Here is an 18,764-nt window from a genome sequence, read left to right as displayed (position 1 = left end):
TCAGCTTCAAGGCCTTTGCATGCAACTGAATATTATCTTAATCCTCATTTGCATTATGAACCTACTTTCAGACATGATGAGTTGATGACCCTCAGGTGAAAGAAGGGGTGCATATGTGTATGAGAAGATTGGTCAAGGATGTTGCAGAAAGGAAAAAAATTAATTTGCAACTTGTTGAGTTTCATTTTGCTAGAGGGATTTTCTCTATGGAAGAGGCAAAGGACACTAGAAAAGTTATGCAACCTGGAGAATGGTGGGAGATGTTTGGTGATGGAACTCCAGAGTTGAAGAGATTTGCTATTCATGTTTTGACCTTGACTTGTAGCTCTTCTGTGTTTAGCATAATTGGAGCTCATTTGAAATGGTAATTCAATTCAACCTTATGACTTTATTTTATTTGTTTGATAATTTTACTTATTTGGTTTATATAGTAATTAAAATTTTATTTTTAATTATAGGTTCATACAAAGAGAAGAAATCGCTTACATCAACAGAAAATGAATGACTTGGTTTATGTGATATATAACTTGAAGCTGAAAAGTAAACAAAATAAAAAAAAAAGTATTGCTCTTCCATTTGATGAGATTGAGTCTGACGATGAATGGATAATTGAAGAGGGATATAATGATGAGGATGAGCAACCTCAAGGTGAAAGTGATGGTGGCAATGTTGAATTAGTGGGAGATGTTGGAGGAAGTTCAAATGATCTAGTTGTAGACATTTTCGATCTAGATAATTTAATTTTGGTGGAACCTAATGATGATGCACAATCTGAGGAAGACCTTGATGATGATGGAGATGGTGATGAAAGTGATGATATTCATGGAGATGATCCTATTAGAGAATTGAGCAAAGTTCTTTAAAGACATTAATTGTGGTTTTTTTAGTTATTTAAATGTTTTAATTTTGAGAACTTATATTTTGTAATAGACTAATAGTATGAATTATAAGGTTATTGTCATTTTGTTTGCAAAATGGTGCCTTTTGGATATATTTACTTATTATTCATAGGTATTTTTTTTATGAAGTAGACTCTTACGAATTAATAAATTGAGTCTACGGAACTCTTAAGAGTCTATGTAAACTCTCAATTTTGATAATTTTAATCTCTTATCTTTGTCAGCATTTTACTACTTTGTACTAGTAGTATTAACTATCTTCCATATATGCCAAATAGAATGATCAGAAGAGGCTTGATGAGTAGCTAGGTTCTTAAAACGTTCAGAGTATAAAATATGCTAAGCCACATATAGCACAATAATTATTGTAATTCACCAAACAAATTAATACTCAAGAAAAAGATTCATCTGCGTATATAAAACTTGAATATATATACCCATAATCCGATCCCTTACACCAAAACATAGTAACTATAAGATTCTTTTAATTAATTTATGTTTTTTAAGAAAAATAATTAATCAAATTAAATATGTTAATTATTTATATTATCATTTTAAAATTATTCTTTTTTATCTCTTTATTTATTTAATTATTTTTCATTAATATTTGAAGAGTGAATAATTAAGTAAGTATATCTAAGAAAAAAAATTATACATCTAAAAATTATAAAAAAATTCTTATAAAAAAAGACAAATAAATTTATGAAAAGAATCTTATAATTATAATTAGAGACTAAAGGAAGTATATAAATTGTTTTGTTGAGTTCACATTTGGAAGAATTAATGCCTATAAAAACAGCATCCGTCTAATGTGTCAAAGGTGGGGCATATGTAAGTGTTCTCGTTTTTTTTTTCTTTGGCACTATCTTATGTTCATAATTTGAGGCAGAAAAATCGACCGCACTTGACGGAGGATATTTAACTACGTGACACACGAGATTTCTCTTCGGGATTCACCAATGGAAGTCAGCTAGCCATGAGCTTGAGTTGAGAGAGACAAACGCACTTCAAAAGGCTGTTTAGTTTAGAGAGCAAAATTTTACGATTTCCATAATATTGTTGGGAATGTCACGTTCTTGTTGTTGTCACCTTCGTGAAGACTAGCATGTGTGTGTGTGTGACAAATATATACAATGCTTGTGCTAGTTTCAAGAAACTGGTTGAGTTACCCTTTTCTCAATCCCAATTGTCTTTATTGGGATTTTATGTTCCATCCGAGTTGAATTCATACTATATTCATATTGCTTACATAGGAGACATACTTGGAACTGTTGCATCTCGTGTCCCTTCCCCTTTGTTTGGTGCGGAACGCCCTGCAGGTTTTGGCTAGTTCCCGCCAGAGACTTAATTTGCACTAAAGCATTAAAAAAAAGTTTCCAATTTTTTTTTAAAAAAAATCTATTTTATGTGTAGAAAGGATCGAGTTTCCAACTAGTACAACAAAATGGAACTTATCTATTTTGAAATAGAAAGAGATTTTTATAACCTCTTCGAATTAATGAAGCTTGGTTTCTAAATATATATAACTAGGACATGTACTTTATATGTGTAAAATTATATTTCTATCTAACAATGCTATCATATAACTTAATGAGTTCACGCATAAAAAAATTAACTTAATGAGTTTAATATTAAACACGTTAAATTATATGCTAACAATTAGATTTTAAATTTGTGCGATACACGGATTCGATTAAACTATATATTTTTATATTTGTATATTTAGTATTTTTATGTTAATTTTTAAATATTTAGAAACATATTAAATAAAATTAGATTAAAATTAAGAAAGATAATTAATTATTTTTAATATATGTTGCAGAAAATGAAGTTTATGATCATTTATTTATTACTTTTAATTTTAAGGCTTAGGCTTAATTAAGTTTTTCATACCTAGAAAATAGGTTATTTTCATATTACTACCTAACATTTATTTTTTCAACTAAGTACCTGAAAAAAAAAATGTTTCAATTTGCTACTTGTCGTTAGTCTCCTTCCGTTAAGTGATGACGTGACAGACAGAATGTCACGTCGTTCCGCCTTGTTAATGAAATCTCAGTATCACGTCATCACTTTCCTTTCCTTCTCCAACGGAAGCCACCACCACCACACCACCATTGTCATCGATTGCCACCACCGTGCCGTCCAACCCCTCTCTTTCTTCTTCCCTTTCTCCAACAGAAAACAACCCACCCCACTCCACCAACACGCGCCGCTTGAAGTCTCGGTGTCGTCTTCACCTTTTTCGCTACCATCGAAGTCAGCGACCAGTACAACGTTGAGTCGCTGACGCACACTTTTGATCCCCCTCTTCGACTGCGAACATCAACAACTTCGGCCTAAACTCTAAAAAGCCTTGAGGATCTGTACACTGTTTCACGAGATGAGTATGGAAAATACGAATCTGGGTCGTCAAACAAAGGGGGAATGTCGTGAATTGGGTGCACTCACTTGCCATTTTGGCTCTCCATCACTACCATCGAAAGTGGGTCATTAGGGAACTAGAAGCACGACTACCATCGAAAAAATGTATGAAACAAAATAGAAACACAAACATTTTTTTTTTTGCAACATCTATTTCGTTCCATGTCAATTTTCCCTTTAAATTTTTCTCATAATCCAAACACAATCATAATTGTTTTTTGTTATCTTTGTTTCATTCTCTGTGTAAATCTAGTAGGTTCAAAGAGTTATCTAATTCCTCAAAGAAGAAAGAGTTCACTGGAGTAATGCGGTAGTGGAAGCGGTGAGGTTCAGTTGGATTGGAGGTAAAAAGTAGAAAGAAGAAGATAAGGGGAAGAAGGGGAGAAGGGGTTGGACGGTGCAGTGGTGGCGGTCGGCGACGGTGGTGGCGCAGCGCGGTTGACGGTGGTGGCATGTGGTGGTGGTTTCCGTTGGGGAAGGAGAGCAAGGAAAGAAGGGGAAGAAGGTAATGACGTGACACTAAGATATTAGTGATAAGGCGTGAGGACATGACACTCCATATGCCACGTCATATTAGTGATAAGGCGTGAGGACATGACACTCCATATGCCACGTCATCACTTACTAGAAGAAAACTAATGATAAGTAATAAATTGAAACATAAATTTTTTTCAAGTACTTAGTTGAAAAAAAAATGAATGTTAAGTAGTAATTTAAAAACAATATATTTTTCAAATATGAAAAACTTATAGGGGTGTATTGGATTGGGATTTTGAGAGAATATTTTGACAAAAACAATCTTGAAGATTTTAAAAGATTATGTGGGATTGTATTGATTTTGTGGGATTTTAAAAGATTTTTTTTAAAAGACTTTTTACAATTAGGATTCTTAACCCAAGATTTTAATGGATTTCTAACACAGATTTTTAAGATTTCAAAGTACTTTATAGATTTTTAAGATTTTGAAAGATTAAATACATTTTAAACAAAAAAATAACGGAAGTTACAAAAGTGAATGAAAAAGATGATAAATAAATTATAATGTTTGAATAAAGAAAATAAAAACGATAGAAATTTTAAACCTTTTAATAACAAAGTCATTATTGCCTAAAAAAATAATAACAAAGTGATTCTCACTTCATGTTCGCCTAATTATTAGCATTTCTCCACATATCTGAACCTATATTAGTCCTCCATATATTAGCATCTTCTCGTTCCTGCTCTTGTGTTTGAACAATGGGTTCATGATCATTGTCTTCATAATTTGGTAACACTGAAGATGAAGATGAAGACTCGTCAGTAGGTTCCACTGGAAATTCATCAGAACGACATTCTTTGCGAAGAAAATTATGAAGTGCTGCACATGCCAACACAAGCTCTGCTTGTGTTTTAAATAGAAATGGAGGTGCTGACTTAAAAATTGTGAACCGCGATTTAAAAATACCAAATATCCTCTCAATCACATTCCTTAAGGATGCATGCCGAAGATTAAATAATTCCTTTTCATTTTCAAGGTCATTACCGTGACCTGCAAAATCTTGTAGATGATATCGTACACCTCGATATGGGGCTAAAAATTTGCGTCGATTAGGAAATCCACAATCCACCAGATAATACTTACCTTGGGGCACTTTATGGAAAGTGTTAAGTGTCTTAAGGGCACATGTTAGCATTTTCCATAAAAATAATACTCATATATCATAAAATCATTTAAAAAAAACTATTAACAAAATAACAATAATAATAACACAATAACAATTAAAAAATTATTAACACAATAATAATAATAATAACACGCTGTCAAAAAAATAATAATAACACATTAATAATTAACATTTTAATAATAACACAAGAAAATAATAATAATAATAATGGACGTTGTAAAAAAACAAGTTGAAGAAACAGAAAAAAAAAAAGAGTTTTTTATTTTGATTTGCATATACAGTACTAAAAAAAAAGCAATATGAATACGATATGAATACAAAATCTTGAAGCATATACAACACCCTTTTCTTTTGATTTGCGTAATATGAATAGTATGAACAATATTGACTATCAATTGCCATTAAAAAAAATAGGTAAAATTGATTGAAAAGTTGTAAGAGAATGAACCTGGTAGTGGTTTGTGTCTTGTTCGGCAGGAGAAGAAAAAGTCTTTGGAAGATTATGAAAAGTCTCAAGGGTTTGGGTGAGATTGTTGGAGGAGTATTTTATGTGTATTTCTAACTAAAAAGTCTCTCAAAATCCATTCCAGAAAAGAATCCATCAAAATCTATTTACTTTTGAATACCAAAAGACATTTTAAAAGTGGTAAGAAATCTCAATTGAATACCAACAGATTTTGTTGCCCTGAAAAAAAAATCTTTATTGTCTTAATTGAATACCACAAGATTTGTTTATATTTTATAAAAGTCTTGATTGAATACCACAAGACTTTTTAATCATAAAAAAGTCTTTTAAAATCCTTTGAAATCTTAATCCAATACACTCCCCTTAATTAAGCTTAATTTTAAATATTACTTTAAAATTAATTTAATATCTATAAACATCTTATTTGTAGACATATAAAAAAACTCCTTATTTGTAATTACAATTGTTCATAAAATATATTTTAATAATTATTATCAATTTACATTAGTGCAACTTTACACTATACTATATTTTAAGATATTATACATTTGTTTGACTATATTATTATTATTATTATTATTATTATTATTATTATTATTATTATTATTATTATTATTATTATTATTATTATTATTATTATTATTATTATTATTATTATTATTATTATTATTATTATTATTATTATTATTACATTGTGTAACTTCCAATAATGTTTGATAGAATTAATTCAAATCAACGGTTATTAGAGTTTAGATTTTGATGAACAGTGAAATTTTAATTTTAGATTGTTTCTTCAGATCAATGGTTATTATAGAATTTACCGTTTGATATAATGGTAGTAAAAGTTTTAAGTGAATCTTACTTTTATATATAAAGAGAATTTAATGAGCTTATTTTTTTACATATTATCTTTATTTTTAAATATAAGATTTTTTAAGTTGTTTCTTGCATTATTTTTTTATTATCAAAATATCCTTAATTACTTAACAATAAATGCTAAAATTAATAAGATAGATTATGTTTGAAAAAATTAACTAAAAGTTAAAAAAACTGACTACTAATACTTAACTAGTAATACTTAAGTGAAAGCTGAAAATATAACTTATTATATTATAAGTATTCAATGTTGAATTAACTGAAAAATATAAAATGACATAAAAACATTAAAATTATAATTTATTTAAAAAGGATAATAAAAAAATTGATAAATATATTAAGGATAAAAATAAATAAAATATAAAAAAATTAAAAGTTAAAAGCATTAGAATCTAATAAAAAAACTACTAAAAGTAGCATTTTAAAAAACATTAAAATATAATAAAAAAACTACTAAAAAAACTTATTTATTGAATAATCAAACAAGTTTTTATTTAGTAAAAAAAATGTCTTGCAATCATAGCCATAAATTCATTCTCTATTTTATGTGAATTCGAGTAGATGACTAACGCATATTAATTTATTACTCCTAGATAGAAAGTTAATTAAGTGGAAAAATTGAGATGATGAGTCCCATAATTTTAAGGGTTTTAATTTTAGGAAGATAATAGAAATTGTTAACAAATTTGATTTTATTTACTAAATTAACCAAATTTTTTAAAGGATGTTAATTAATTAAAACAATATTGTATTAAGGGGCCAAGGTAATAGTTTAATGAGTATAATATTTATTTGACTTTAACCATTTGCTTCCTATAAAATATTTTGTTTTTTGTTTTAGTCCTTAAAAAAAATTGAAGTCCATATAAATTTTTCTAAGCTCTACTATCAAGTAAAGTGTTAACCACTGATTATGTAAAAGTGAAGTTTGGTGTACATTAACTCGTCATATCATTAAAGAGTCTAACAAGTTTAATTTTTTTTTTAAATTATATGTTTTTAATCTTTCATTAACTAGTTTAACATTACAAATTATTTTGAGTAACACGTTTTAAAAACATAATTTATCAAAATAAAATTAGAGGTAACTATTTTGACAAATACATTAATTATGTAACAAGTGTATCAAATCAATGAAATGTTAATGTTGTTATATCATCCGTTAATGTTTTCACTTAACAAACATAGACTAAAACAAAAACAAAAATCCCAGAGCTAAAAAAAACTTTAAAGGATTAAAAAAATAAGACATTTTATCGGGACTAAATTTTTTATTTAAGTATATTTGTTTTAAATTTTTCATACAAAAGTTGATAATATAGATTAAAATATTCTTAAAAAGGTATATATATTATCTTTTAAAAAAAATTAAAATATATTAAATTTTAACACATTGATTTCTAAAAGGAGAGTAGTAAATTGTAATTTTTTTAACTCAAAGTAAATTCTAATTTTAAAAATGGAAGGAAAGACAATGTCATTTTTTTAAAAAATGAAGCAAATGACAGTGCAATTTAATCGTTTTAATTAAAATAAAAAGAAGAGTTTAATTTCTTCGAAATCATTTATTAAACATTATTTTAAATATGAAATAGATTAGTCCAATTAAAGTGCTGTCCAATTGAAAATTTCATGGATATTCCCGGATAGTTATAAATTCATAGGTGCCTCTTTCATGTACCCCACTTATCTATATTTAGTTTAGGTTCAATTACTTGCCTTTCTTTTTCCGTCAATTAATAAAATATGAAAAAATTATCTTCTATTGTTAACGTATTTTATTTTAACATTATTTCCTAGCTAAAACAATTTTTTTATTTTTTTAATATAGGACATCAAAGAAGACAAGTTCCCTCCTTTAATTTGTATTGTTGTGGCAGCAATGGCTTGTAACTTTAAATTATTGAGTGTTTTCTTAAAGGAGTAAATTGAGTTACACGTGTGAAACTACATCCTTTTATGTTAAAATTCATGTAACTTTATCATATGAAAACTTATAAATCTCATAAATTTTGACATGACCCATGCATTGAATGTTTATAAATATACGAATAGATTAAAAGTTGAGCATATTTATAATATACTAAAATATCATCATTTTATTATAAATTATCATATACATAATTAAAACTATTAATTTAAATAATTTTTATTTTAAAAGACATATTTATACAAGAATTTTTAAAGCTTTATGGAGTAGTTAGTCTAGTAATTACATGGATATTTAATTTAAAGCTTTATGGAGTAGCTTTATACAAGAATTTTAAATTATATAAATAATTTCGCATAATTATATACTTAGTCTAGTAATTACATGGATATTTAATTTAAAGCTTTATGGAGTAGTTAGCTTTTCAAATTAACTTTAAAAATCAATACTCCCTTCTCTCATTATAATTATCGTGTAACATAAAATTATCTCAAAATAATTATTATTTAACTTTCCAATTACAAATATTATTTATTTATTTTTATTTTTATCCTTTATAATATTAATGATAGATAAAGAATGCATAAATAAATTAATAATAATATAATATTAATTTTAAAAAATTATTGTATTTTTTTTATTTATTTATTACATTTTTTAATTTGTGTAAAATAATTTAAGATGATTATTATTTTTGAACGGATAGAATACCATATTTTAAAATGCTCAGCGATCTCTCTCTCTCTCTCTCTCTCTCTCTCTCTCTCACACACACACACACACACACACACACACACACATATATATATATATAGTTTCTTTTTTATTAACTGAATAAAACGACTGCAACCTCATCACATGATAATGATGTGAGTACGTACTGCAACGTAACCTTTAATGCATCAATTGTATATAAATGCTCAGAATTTTTTTAAAAAAAGGGAAAATAAATACATACAAGATTTCCTACTCTGAATAGGGCACATATATCCATATTAAGGAACTTGTTAGAAAAGTATCTAAAACACTAATGGCAGTCATACTAACCGGTTGGTTTCAGTAGAAATTAAAGACTAGTCCCTTATAACGTAATTAATTAAAGTTTAATTTTTTAAAAAATAAAATATCTTGAAACTGATTATATCTTAAAGAGGATAGATGTGTATAAAAAAAGAAAAAAAAACACTAATAGCCAGTCATGCACATAATTATAAAGTATAAACAACTATTATTAATTAACACACCGTGACCTTTGCACTCTTCTCATATATTTTCTCTTGATTATGATCCTCTACAACTCTTTAGAAAAGCGTTGATGTGAAGTTAGTTAGCATTTTATCAGAATCCTTTTCATCAAACTTCTAGGACCATGAAGAAATTAATGAACTGTTTGACTTCTCAGGTTTTGCTCTCTTCCCGTTTCTTTATAATCTTTATGTAAGAAAAAAAATTAAAAATAATTATTATTTTAATTTTTTTATATAACTTTAATTATTATTTTTGACTTATATCTCTTATAATATTAATGATATAAATTATAAAATTTAAAAATAATTTTTTTATTTATTATTTTTTTAGGTCTGCTTAATTATTATTTCCATGTTGCTACATCAAATATTCAGTTATAAGAAGAGGGAATTTCCCCTTAATAATTAGGATCATATACATTATGGCTTTAAATTGGGATTGCAATCATCCTTTACATTGCAAAAAATTGTAAAAAGAAAATGTTGATGCAATTACAATTGTGGTTGGGATACGGTCGTCGTGAGTCAAGAAACTTTTACAACCATGCAACTGCGATTGCTGATCATTCTCTTAAAACTATGCTGTATGTACTATATACGGAAAAATTAAGAGAAAGAGAGAGCATGACTCTTCATTTAGCCATTACCATGATAAGAGAAGTTAAAGTGAGGATAATGGTATCAATTGCCAAAAAATACAGACCTAGAAGACGAGGGATATAAATTATAGTCATGAGTAATTGTTCTTATAATAATATAAACTATAAAGATCAATATATATATATATATATATATATATATATATATATATATATATATATATATATATATATATATATATATATATGCAAGTACTTTCTGGGAACAGGTCTGATGTACATTATATTATATATATAGAATTAAAAAAAAAGGAACACTGTCAAAACAGTTATTAAGTTTCTGTAGTTATGCTAGCGAAACTTAACATTTTTCAACTAGAATGAAAGGCCCTTAATTTCTTCAATAATGCTGTTCTTTCTCTTCAATATTTCAGGGCTAATTCATACACTTCATTATTGTTGCTTAGTTGTGATGAGGAGGGTGTGTCTTTGGTGGCGAATAGTCCAAGTCAAACCCAGAGTGTTTCTGACGAGGTTTCTTATTATTATTGTGAGGCACACGCCATGAAACTGAAACAAGAGACTTTTGTAAAGAACTACCTGAAGCATTTTCAGTAGCTTTGTGCACCCTATGATGGTTAGTGCTTCTTCGGTTTCTTGGCTTCACAGAATCACCAACCAAGCGAGTCTCCGTCTTGTTGTGGCCTTCATTGAGCTGCTTTGGAGAGGAATCAAGTCCATTTTTCTCATCACTCTGCATAAAATAAAAGCCTAATGAGTAATGAGAGATGTAACTCTTAAAAATGAAGGTTAATATAAAGCACAAGTAACATTATTGTATTAAGAGAGTTCTTGTGGTTCCCGCAAAGAAATCTAAGAGTTATTTGGATAACATTTTTCGTAAGTATTTCTAGAAGAAGAAAGTAAGAAGAAAAAATAAAATGAATTTTTTCATAAATTAAAATAAACTTATGTATAAATTAATTTGTAAAAATCCTCTCATACTAGTTTCTAAAAGTGATAACTTTTAAATTAAGCATAAGCTAATTTTAATTTATAGAAAAATTGATTTCATTTTTTCTTGTTATTTTTTTTTCTTCTAAAAGTGTTTATGAAAATGTTTATCCAAATTTACAAGGATATCAAAGAATTTCTCTTTCAGCCATTACTATGATAAGAGAAGTCATGAGAATTGTTATGATATCCTGAAAACTTTAAAATTTTTGGTACGATTATTTTTTAGGGCCAATAATTGAATGGGTTTGGACATATAACAAAAGAGAAAGAGGGAAAAGTTTCTCAACGTCAATACCAAAATTCTTAAAATTCTGAAGGTTACATATAATTTCTATATATATATCAATACATAATAAACAAATTATAGTACTAGGTAGTTTAGAAACCTTGATAGAGAAGTGGGACTTCTCTTCCATCTTCTTATTCGGAGGGCTAAGATGCCGGGCATAACATGCATGCAATGAAATGCACAGAAAGAAAAGAAGGTATGCAGTTGATGACATGCTATGATGTCTGAAATATTTTTGCGCAAAACTTTGTTGTGGGGTGAGGAAAATGTAGGGAGGGTAGCACGAATATTTGTAGTAGCAAGGAAATAAATGTGCATTAAATGTAATATCTTAAGGAAGAACAAGGAGTTCTCTTATAGAACGTGGAGTTGTAGGGGGTGAAAAGAAGTAAATGAGAGAAAATGTAGATATGATGGCCACCTCTCTTTTGTCCCTTCGTTCTGTCATGCCAATTTATTGGGTGCCAAGAGAGGGGAAAGAGAAGAAACACAAATCCTTCCTCAGAGATATATACAAGAGGAGAGAGAGAGAGAGAGAGAGAGAGAATAGATATTTAATTTTAATTTTGAAAAATGGCATTAGACTCGTTTGAGGGGATATGTAAAGTGAAACATGAACCAAAATCAAGAATGCCACTGCCTCCCATATAGGTTCGACCGAGGAACTTTTCATTAATTCCCTAGCCTGTCCTTTTTGTTTAGGGCTCTCGAACAATATCTAAATGGCTAGTGCCCCCTAGTTTCTTGTCATTCTTTTTTGTCATTTTTTAGTTTTAGAAATTATATGTATAACTAGTTGGTGCACCCGTTCATTATATTCTTAAATCTATTTTTCGTTATTTATTTATTCCTTTGCAATATTGTTATTTTGTTGCTTTTTTATCTTAAAAGAAAATATATACTTCAGTTTAATATAAGCCTGAATTTTTTTATCTTAATTATTACTATCAAGTTTATTGCACCGCATACATAAATATGATCTAAATTCAAGTTGGAACTTTATATTATAATATTTATTTATATGCACAAAATGTGACACACCCCATATTTTGACTTTTTAAATTTATGTTAATATTTTTCTTTCTTTAAACAATTTCTTTATTTAATTTATATAATATATTATAATTGAAATTAAATATTGGTTTTATAATATATAATTAATAATTAATTTAGAAGCATATTAATATAATACATTACAAATTGAAATAACACATGAGCTTCATAAATTTATTTATTTAGTAAAATGACTCTGGATCCACATACCATGAAATACAAAATAAAAATTCCATGAGGATCACTCATTTGTAATTGTTATGAATCAGCCAAAGCTATCACACCAGCCAATACTACCAGACCTAGGGGAGACAAGCACTCACCTGCGGATCAAAAGGCAGAGCACTTGTCCTTAATACATGAGGGACTTCATAACAAACTGAGACCAGAAATGCTGAGCTGGCACCTTAGTATTGGGCAATTAGAATATTCTGTTTGCTGGAATATATCTTTCTGTTAGGATATTTCTAAAATCCGTTATTACTAGCCTCCCTCGTAGGACCTATAGAAGGAACTAGATAAGCAATCGGTGCCTATAAATGGACAATCATTGTAATAGAAATGCAAGCAGGAAAACAAATCCTTCTTTTATCTTGTTTTTTGGAGGACCCCTAAGCCTCGAACTCTAGGGAATTTCACTTATCATAATAACTTGGTGCTTTCATTGAGCACTACCACCATGGTTGAAGCAACTCGATCCAAAACAAATATGGAACACATGGAGGAAGCCATAGCCAAGCTTGCCTCTAACCAACTCCATGCCACCACCAAATTAGACGAACTCATCCAACACATTACTATGTTGGAAACCAGCCAACAACACTCACCCACACCTTCATCTTCCTCAGCTAACCCTCACCCCCCTTCCTATTACCCCAACCTCCCTCGCATGAAGCTCGAGGTTCCTTATTTTGATGGCTCTGATCCTTCGGGGTGGACCTTTAAAATCAACCAATTCTTCAACTACCACGCAACTCCTGAGCCCAAACGCCTAGTCATTGCTTCCTTTGCCATGGAAGGCCCTGCGCTTGCCTGGTTCCAATGGTTTACTCGTAGTGGACAAATTTCTTGCTGGGCAGGTCTCCTTCACGCTCTGGAAGCTCGATTTGCTCCTTCTCAATATGAGGATCCCACGGGGTTGTGCAAGTTAACACAACAAGGATAAGTCAGTGCTTACCTCTCTCAGTTTGAGATGTTAGCCAATCGCATCATTGGCTTGCCGGCACCATTCCTTCTAAGTTTCTTTATCTCTGGATTGGTCCCGGAAATACGCAGGGAGGTTCAGGCGCTTCATCCTCTAACCCTGGTCCAAGCAGCGAGTCTCTCGCGTCTCCAGGAGAAAAAATTGGCCGACCAGTGTCACGGTGTCCTTGGTGGCCTTTGTGGCCGAGCTCCACCCAACCTTGCCTCTCTTCTCCCACCGCTACCACCAACTCCTCCATTATTATCCTCCCCTGCGAAGCCACCACTGCCTCACGTTCGTCGTCTTACGCTGGAAGAGATGACGATGCACCGGGAGAAGGGTCTTTGTTTCAATTGCGATGAAAAGTTTACTCGAGGGCACAGGTGCTCCTCTCGAATTTTCCTTCTCATCGCAGACCCTGAAGAGGAAGATGAAACCCCTTGCAGCGTCCCTAATGTTGGCCCCAATATTCAAGACCCGCCCGCACTAGACCTGACTCAGGCCCAAATTAGCCTCTATGCTCTCTCGGGTCACCTGGCCCCTGAAACACTGCACTTGTTGGGCAGAGTCCTCCAACAACATGTCGTCATCCTCATTGACGAAGGAAGCACACACAATTTTGTGCAGGAATGATTGGTTCATTCTCTCTGTCTTAAGGCCCAACACACACACCCCTTCGGGTAGTCATCGGTAACGACAACGAGTTAGCTTGTCATTAGCTTTTCTCCGATGTGGCCATCCACATTCAAGGATAGATGTTCACCATCGATCTCCATCTCCTTCCTCTCTGTGGGGCGGACTTGGTCCTTAGCGTTCAATGGTTAAAATCCTTGGGCCCATTCTCACAAATTATAATGACCTCACTCTAAAATTCATTCATGATGGAAAAATCATTGAATTAAAAGAGAACTCAGATAATAATCTTCATGCAATCACCCCGACCCAACTTCGCGGAATGGTCCAAACTGACAGTGCTAGTGTCTTCTTCCACATTCGTGTTCTTGAGCCAGACACCCCTACCACTAAACCAGAGGTTACCCAGTACCCAGAAATAGCTAACTTACTTAAACAATTTTTGACCATTTTCCAAACACCGACAACCCTTCCCCCCTCCCGCAATACCAACCATGCCATCCACTTACTACCTAATTCTGAACCCATCAATGTCCACCCTTATCGCTATCCCTATTTCCAAAAGCAAGAGATTGAAGCTCAAGTCAAGTCCATGCTTCAAAGTGGCATCATACATCCAAGCACTAGCCCATTTTCCTCCCCTATTCTATTGGTAAAAAAATGTGATGAATCCAGGCGTTTTTGTGTTGACTAAAGAGCTTTAAATGCTATCACGGTTAAAGATTGATTCCTTATTCTGACTATTGACGAGTTACTGGATGAATTAAGGGGCACATGTTGGTTCTCAAAGCTTGTCCTCTTATAGGGGTATCATCAAATTCTAATGAAGGAAGATGACATATGCAAAATCGCATTTCGTACTCACCATGGCCACTACGAATTCTGTGTGATGCCATTCGGCTTGTGTAATGCTCTATCGTCCTTCCAAGCCACTATGAACAACATCTTTGGACCATACCTACACAAGTTCATTATTGCCTTCTTTGATGATATATTGATTTATAGTAAGACCTTTCCAGAGCATATTGATCACCTCACAAAAGCTTTTGCAGTTTTTCTCGAAGGAAGCTTCTTCCTCAAGCTCACTAAATGTACCTTTGCCCAACAACAAGTGTGGGGCATATTGTATCCCGACAGGGCATAGAACCTGTTCCCACCAAAGTTGAGGCAATTCAGGCATGGCTAGTTCCGCGGTCAACGCGCGGATTATGGGGTTTCCTTGGACTTTCAGTGTTCTATCGCCACTTCACCAAGGGCTATGCATCCATCATAGCTCCTTTGACTCGCCTCCTAGTCAAAGATCAATTTCAATGGTCGTCGAAGGCTCAGCTAGCCTTCGAAACTCTCAAAGACGCCATTTGCAGAGCTCCGGTTTTGGGGCTGTCGGATTTCTCCCAACCATTTGTTGTCAAGACAGATGCTTCCGGTGTTGGCATGAGGGCGGTTCTCACTCAACAGAACCACCCTATTGCTTTCTTCAGCAAACCTTTTTGCACCAAACTTCTTCACTCATAGACTTATGTCAGAGAGTTAGCAGCGATCACGGCGGCCATGAAAAAGTGGCGCTAGTATTTGTTGGGGCACCACTTCATCATCTTGATCGACCACAGGAGCTTAAAAGAACTCATGTCCCAAGTCATACAAACGCCAGAACAACAAGTTTACTTGGCACGCCTTATAGGCTATGACTACTCCATCCAGTATCGATCGGGAAAAGCCAACTCTGTTGCTGATGCTTTATCTCGGGTGCACGAGACCTCAACGGGCCAAATGATAACATTGATTGTTCCTCATTTTACATTTTTGCAAGATCTGAAAATGGAGCTCCATCATCACTCCAGCTATCAGGAACTCAGGCGAAACATCAAGAACAATCCCTAAGCTTACCCAACTTATGTGATCACTCAGGACTTTATCCTATAGCAAAATCGAATTTGATTACCACAAGGGTGTAGCTTCATTCCATTAATTCTGGCAGAGTTCCATTCCACTTTGACAAGGGGTCATATGGGGATTACCAAAACGATGGCTCGCATTGGTTAAAATTTCACTTGGCAAGGAATTAAAGATGATGTTCACAACTTCGTGCTCGCTTGCCTTCAATGCCAACAAACCAAATACGATCACCGCAAAAGCCCAGGCTTCTTATGTCCGTTGCCAGTACCCTCCTAGCCATGGGAAGACTTATCGCTTGATTTTATCGAGGGACTCCCAGCCTTCAGAGGACACACCGTTATCTTGGTGGTGGTTGACCGCTTTTCAAAGGGGGTCCATTTGGGTATGCTCCGACCTAATTACACGGCATCCACCGTAGCCAACCTTTTCATGAAGATCATGGGGAAGATCCATGGCATGCCAAGGAGCTTGGTTTCCGATCGTGACCCTTTGTTCGTGAGTGGTTTCTGGCAAGAATTATTTAAGCTCTTAGGAACGAAGCTTCGGATGAGTTCCGTGTATCACCCTCAGTCAGACGGGCAGATAGAAGTTCTAAATCGGGTCATAGAGCAATATCTCTGATCATTTGTTCATCATCAACCAACATCGTGGGGGAAATTCCTCATTTGGGCAGAGTGGTCATACAACACGTCAATTCATTCCACAACTGGGCTTACTCCATTTGAAATTACTTTTGGCAAGAAACCCCCGAACATCCCCCACTACCTCGCCGGCACCTCCAACATTGATGTTGTTGATGAATTCCTTGTGCATCACGATGCAGCTTTTGCCATGTTAAGGAAGAAATTACTTAAGGCAAGCAGACCATGAAGAAGTTTGCTGACAGCAATAGGCGTGAGGTTCACTTTCAGGAAGGAGATTGGGTGCTGGTTAAGTTGCGACCTGGCCGGCAAATGTCAATCACCGAACAGACAACATCTAAACTAGCCAAATGATACTATGGGCCATTCCAAGTCTTACAGAGAATTGGTCCAGTCGCATATCGACTCCAACTTCCTCCAAATTCAAAGATACATCCTGTCTTTCATTGTTCGCTCCTCAAGCCCTTCCATCAGTACACCACTCTGGACATGCATGCCATTGTTTTGCCTCCTCAGTCAAAAGATAACAAACCCATAATTGCTCGCCTTGTCATTCTGAACACAAAATGGATTACGTCAGACACAAGACCTGAATTGATGGTCCTAGTCCAGTGGCAGGGACTGTTACCTGAAGACACTTCATGGGAACCATGGGCCAAACTAAAGGAAGCCTATCACCTTGAGGGCAGGTGCTTTCAGATGCGCAGAGGGATATTATGAATCAGCCAAAGCTATCAGACCAACGAATACTACCTGACCTAGGGGAGACAAGCACTCACCTGAGGATCAAAAGGCAGAGCACTCATCCTCAATACCTGAGGGACTTCATAACAAACTGAGACCAGGAATGCTGAGCTAACACCTCAGTATTGGGCAATTAGAATATTCTGTCTGCTGAAATATATCTTTCTGCTAGTATATTTCCAAAATCCGTTATTGCTAGCCTCCCTCGTAGGACCTGTAGAAGGAACTAGAATAAGCATTTGGTGCCTATAAATGAACAATCATTGTAATAGAAATGCAAGTAGAAATAAAATTCCCTCTCTTATCTTGTTTTCTGGAGGACCCCTAGGCCTCGAACTCTAGGGAATTTCATTGATCATAACAGTAACATTCGATTTGGTTTGACAACTATCCAAATTTGTTCAGCTATATAGGATAATGAAATCATATTTTGTAGCCTTCTTTGGGTAGATTAGAAATTTGAGATTGAGATCTATAATATTCATCTTGAATACCCCTTGTCCTTTATAAGAGAGAAAAAGCCGAACTCCATGATGCAAATTATAATGTTTTATAACATTCATGAACTCATGAATAAATTCTCCGCTTGTGTTTAATTTGTGTAGCTTGACTCCAAATTTAGTACCCACTTCATCTTCTAACCAAACATTTTTAGGAAACTCATCCTTGTATGATTCATAAAATTGCCATGGTGCATCCTTTTTAACCTGTAATAATCGACAAATATTATTATTAGCTTTTTCTAATTTTATCAATAAAATTTAAACCAACAAAATTGATAAATTACAAATAAATTATAAATATACGTACATCTTCTTCAATATATAGTATAAAATGAGGAAAAATCTTTGCCTGAGATGGTCCACACTCAATTTCCATGTTTTCCTATTTAGACACTAATGGAGTAATTAAAATAAACTTTGCATAAATCATAGGTCATTAAAAACATAAGAATGAAAATACAATACCTGTTTTGGTTTTTTGAAAGAGAAATTTTTAGTTTGATTGATCTGAGCGACTCTTAATAGAAATTTGCTACCAGATGTGTATTTAAATAAAATCCAAGCTCTGATAGGTAAATTTTAATGCTTTAATAGATTATCAGATCCATTTTAGAAAAACCCAATTGTATCGAATTTGGCCAACGAAACTTTGAATTCAAACTTGACTTACTTTGTGAGCAACACAGTGGTGGACATATCT

The 18,764-nt window shown here is 32.7% G+C and overlaps 1 protein-coding gene across 1 annotated transcript; it reads right to left on the bottom strand.

The window, feature by feature from the left end:
- Nucleotides 1-10,361: 10,361 nt before the first annotated feature.
- Nucleotides 10,362-11,873, bottom strand: LOC114405337. Its single transcript, XM_028367920.1, has 2 exons — nt 11,509-11,873; nt 10,362-10,859 (listed from the first exon to the last, which is right to left on the bottom strand). Exons 1-2 carry the CDS (start codon nt 11,623-11,625, stop codon nt 10,569-10,571), a joined length of 408 nt encoding a protein of 135 aa, XP_028223721.1. The 5' UTR covers nt 11,626-11,873; the 3' UTR covers nt 10,362-10,568.
- Nucleotides 11,874-18,764: the final 6,891 nt, after the last annotated feature.

This window comes from Glycine soja, chromosome 1 (assembly GCF_004193775.1).
Source record: "Glycine soja cultivar W05 chromosome 1, ASM419377v2, whole genome shotgun sequence".
NCBI lineage: Eukaryota > Viridiplantae > Streptophyta > Magnoliopsida > Fabales > Fabaceae > Glycine > Glycine soja.
This window is presented reverse-complemented; position numbering and strand designations above follow the sequence as displayed.

Excerpts from the sequence above, each read along its gene's own strand:
- LOC114405337 (XM_028367920.1), bottom strand. The coding sequence starts at position 11,625 with ATGTCATCAACTGCATACCTTCTTTTCTTTCTGTGCATTTCATTGCAT. Across the intron at positions 10,860-11,508 it reads AGTCCCACTTCTCTATCAAG|AGTGATGAGAAAAATGGACT; the intron begins GTTTCTAAACTA and ends TATTTTATGCAG.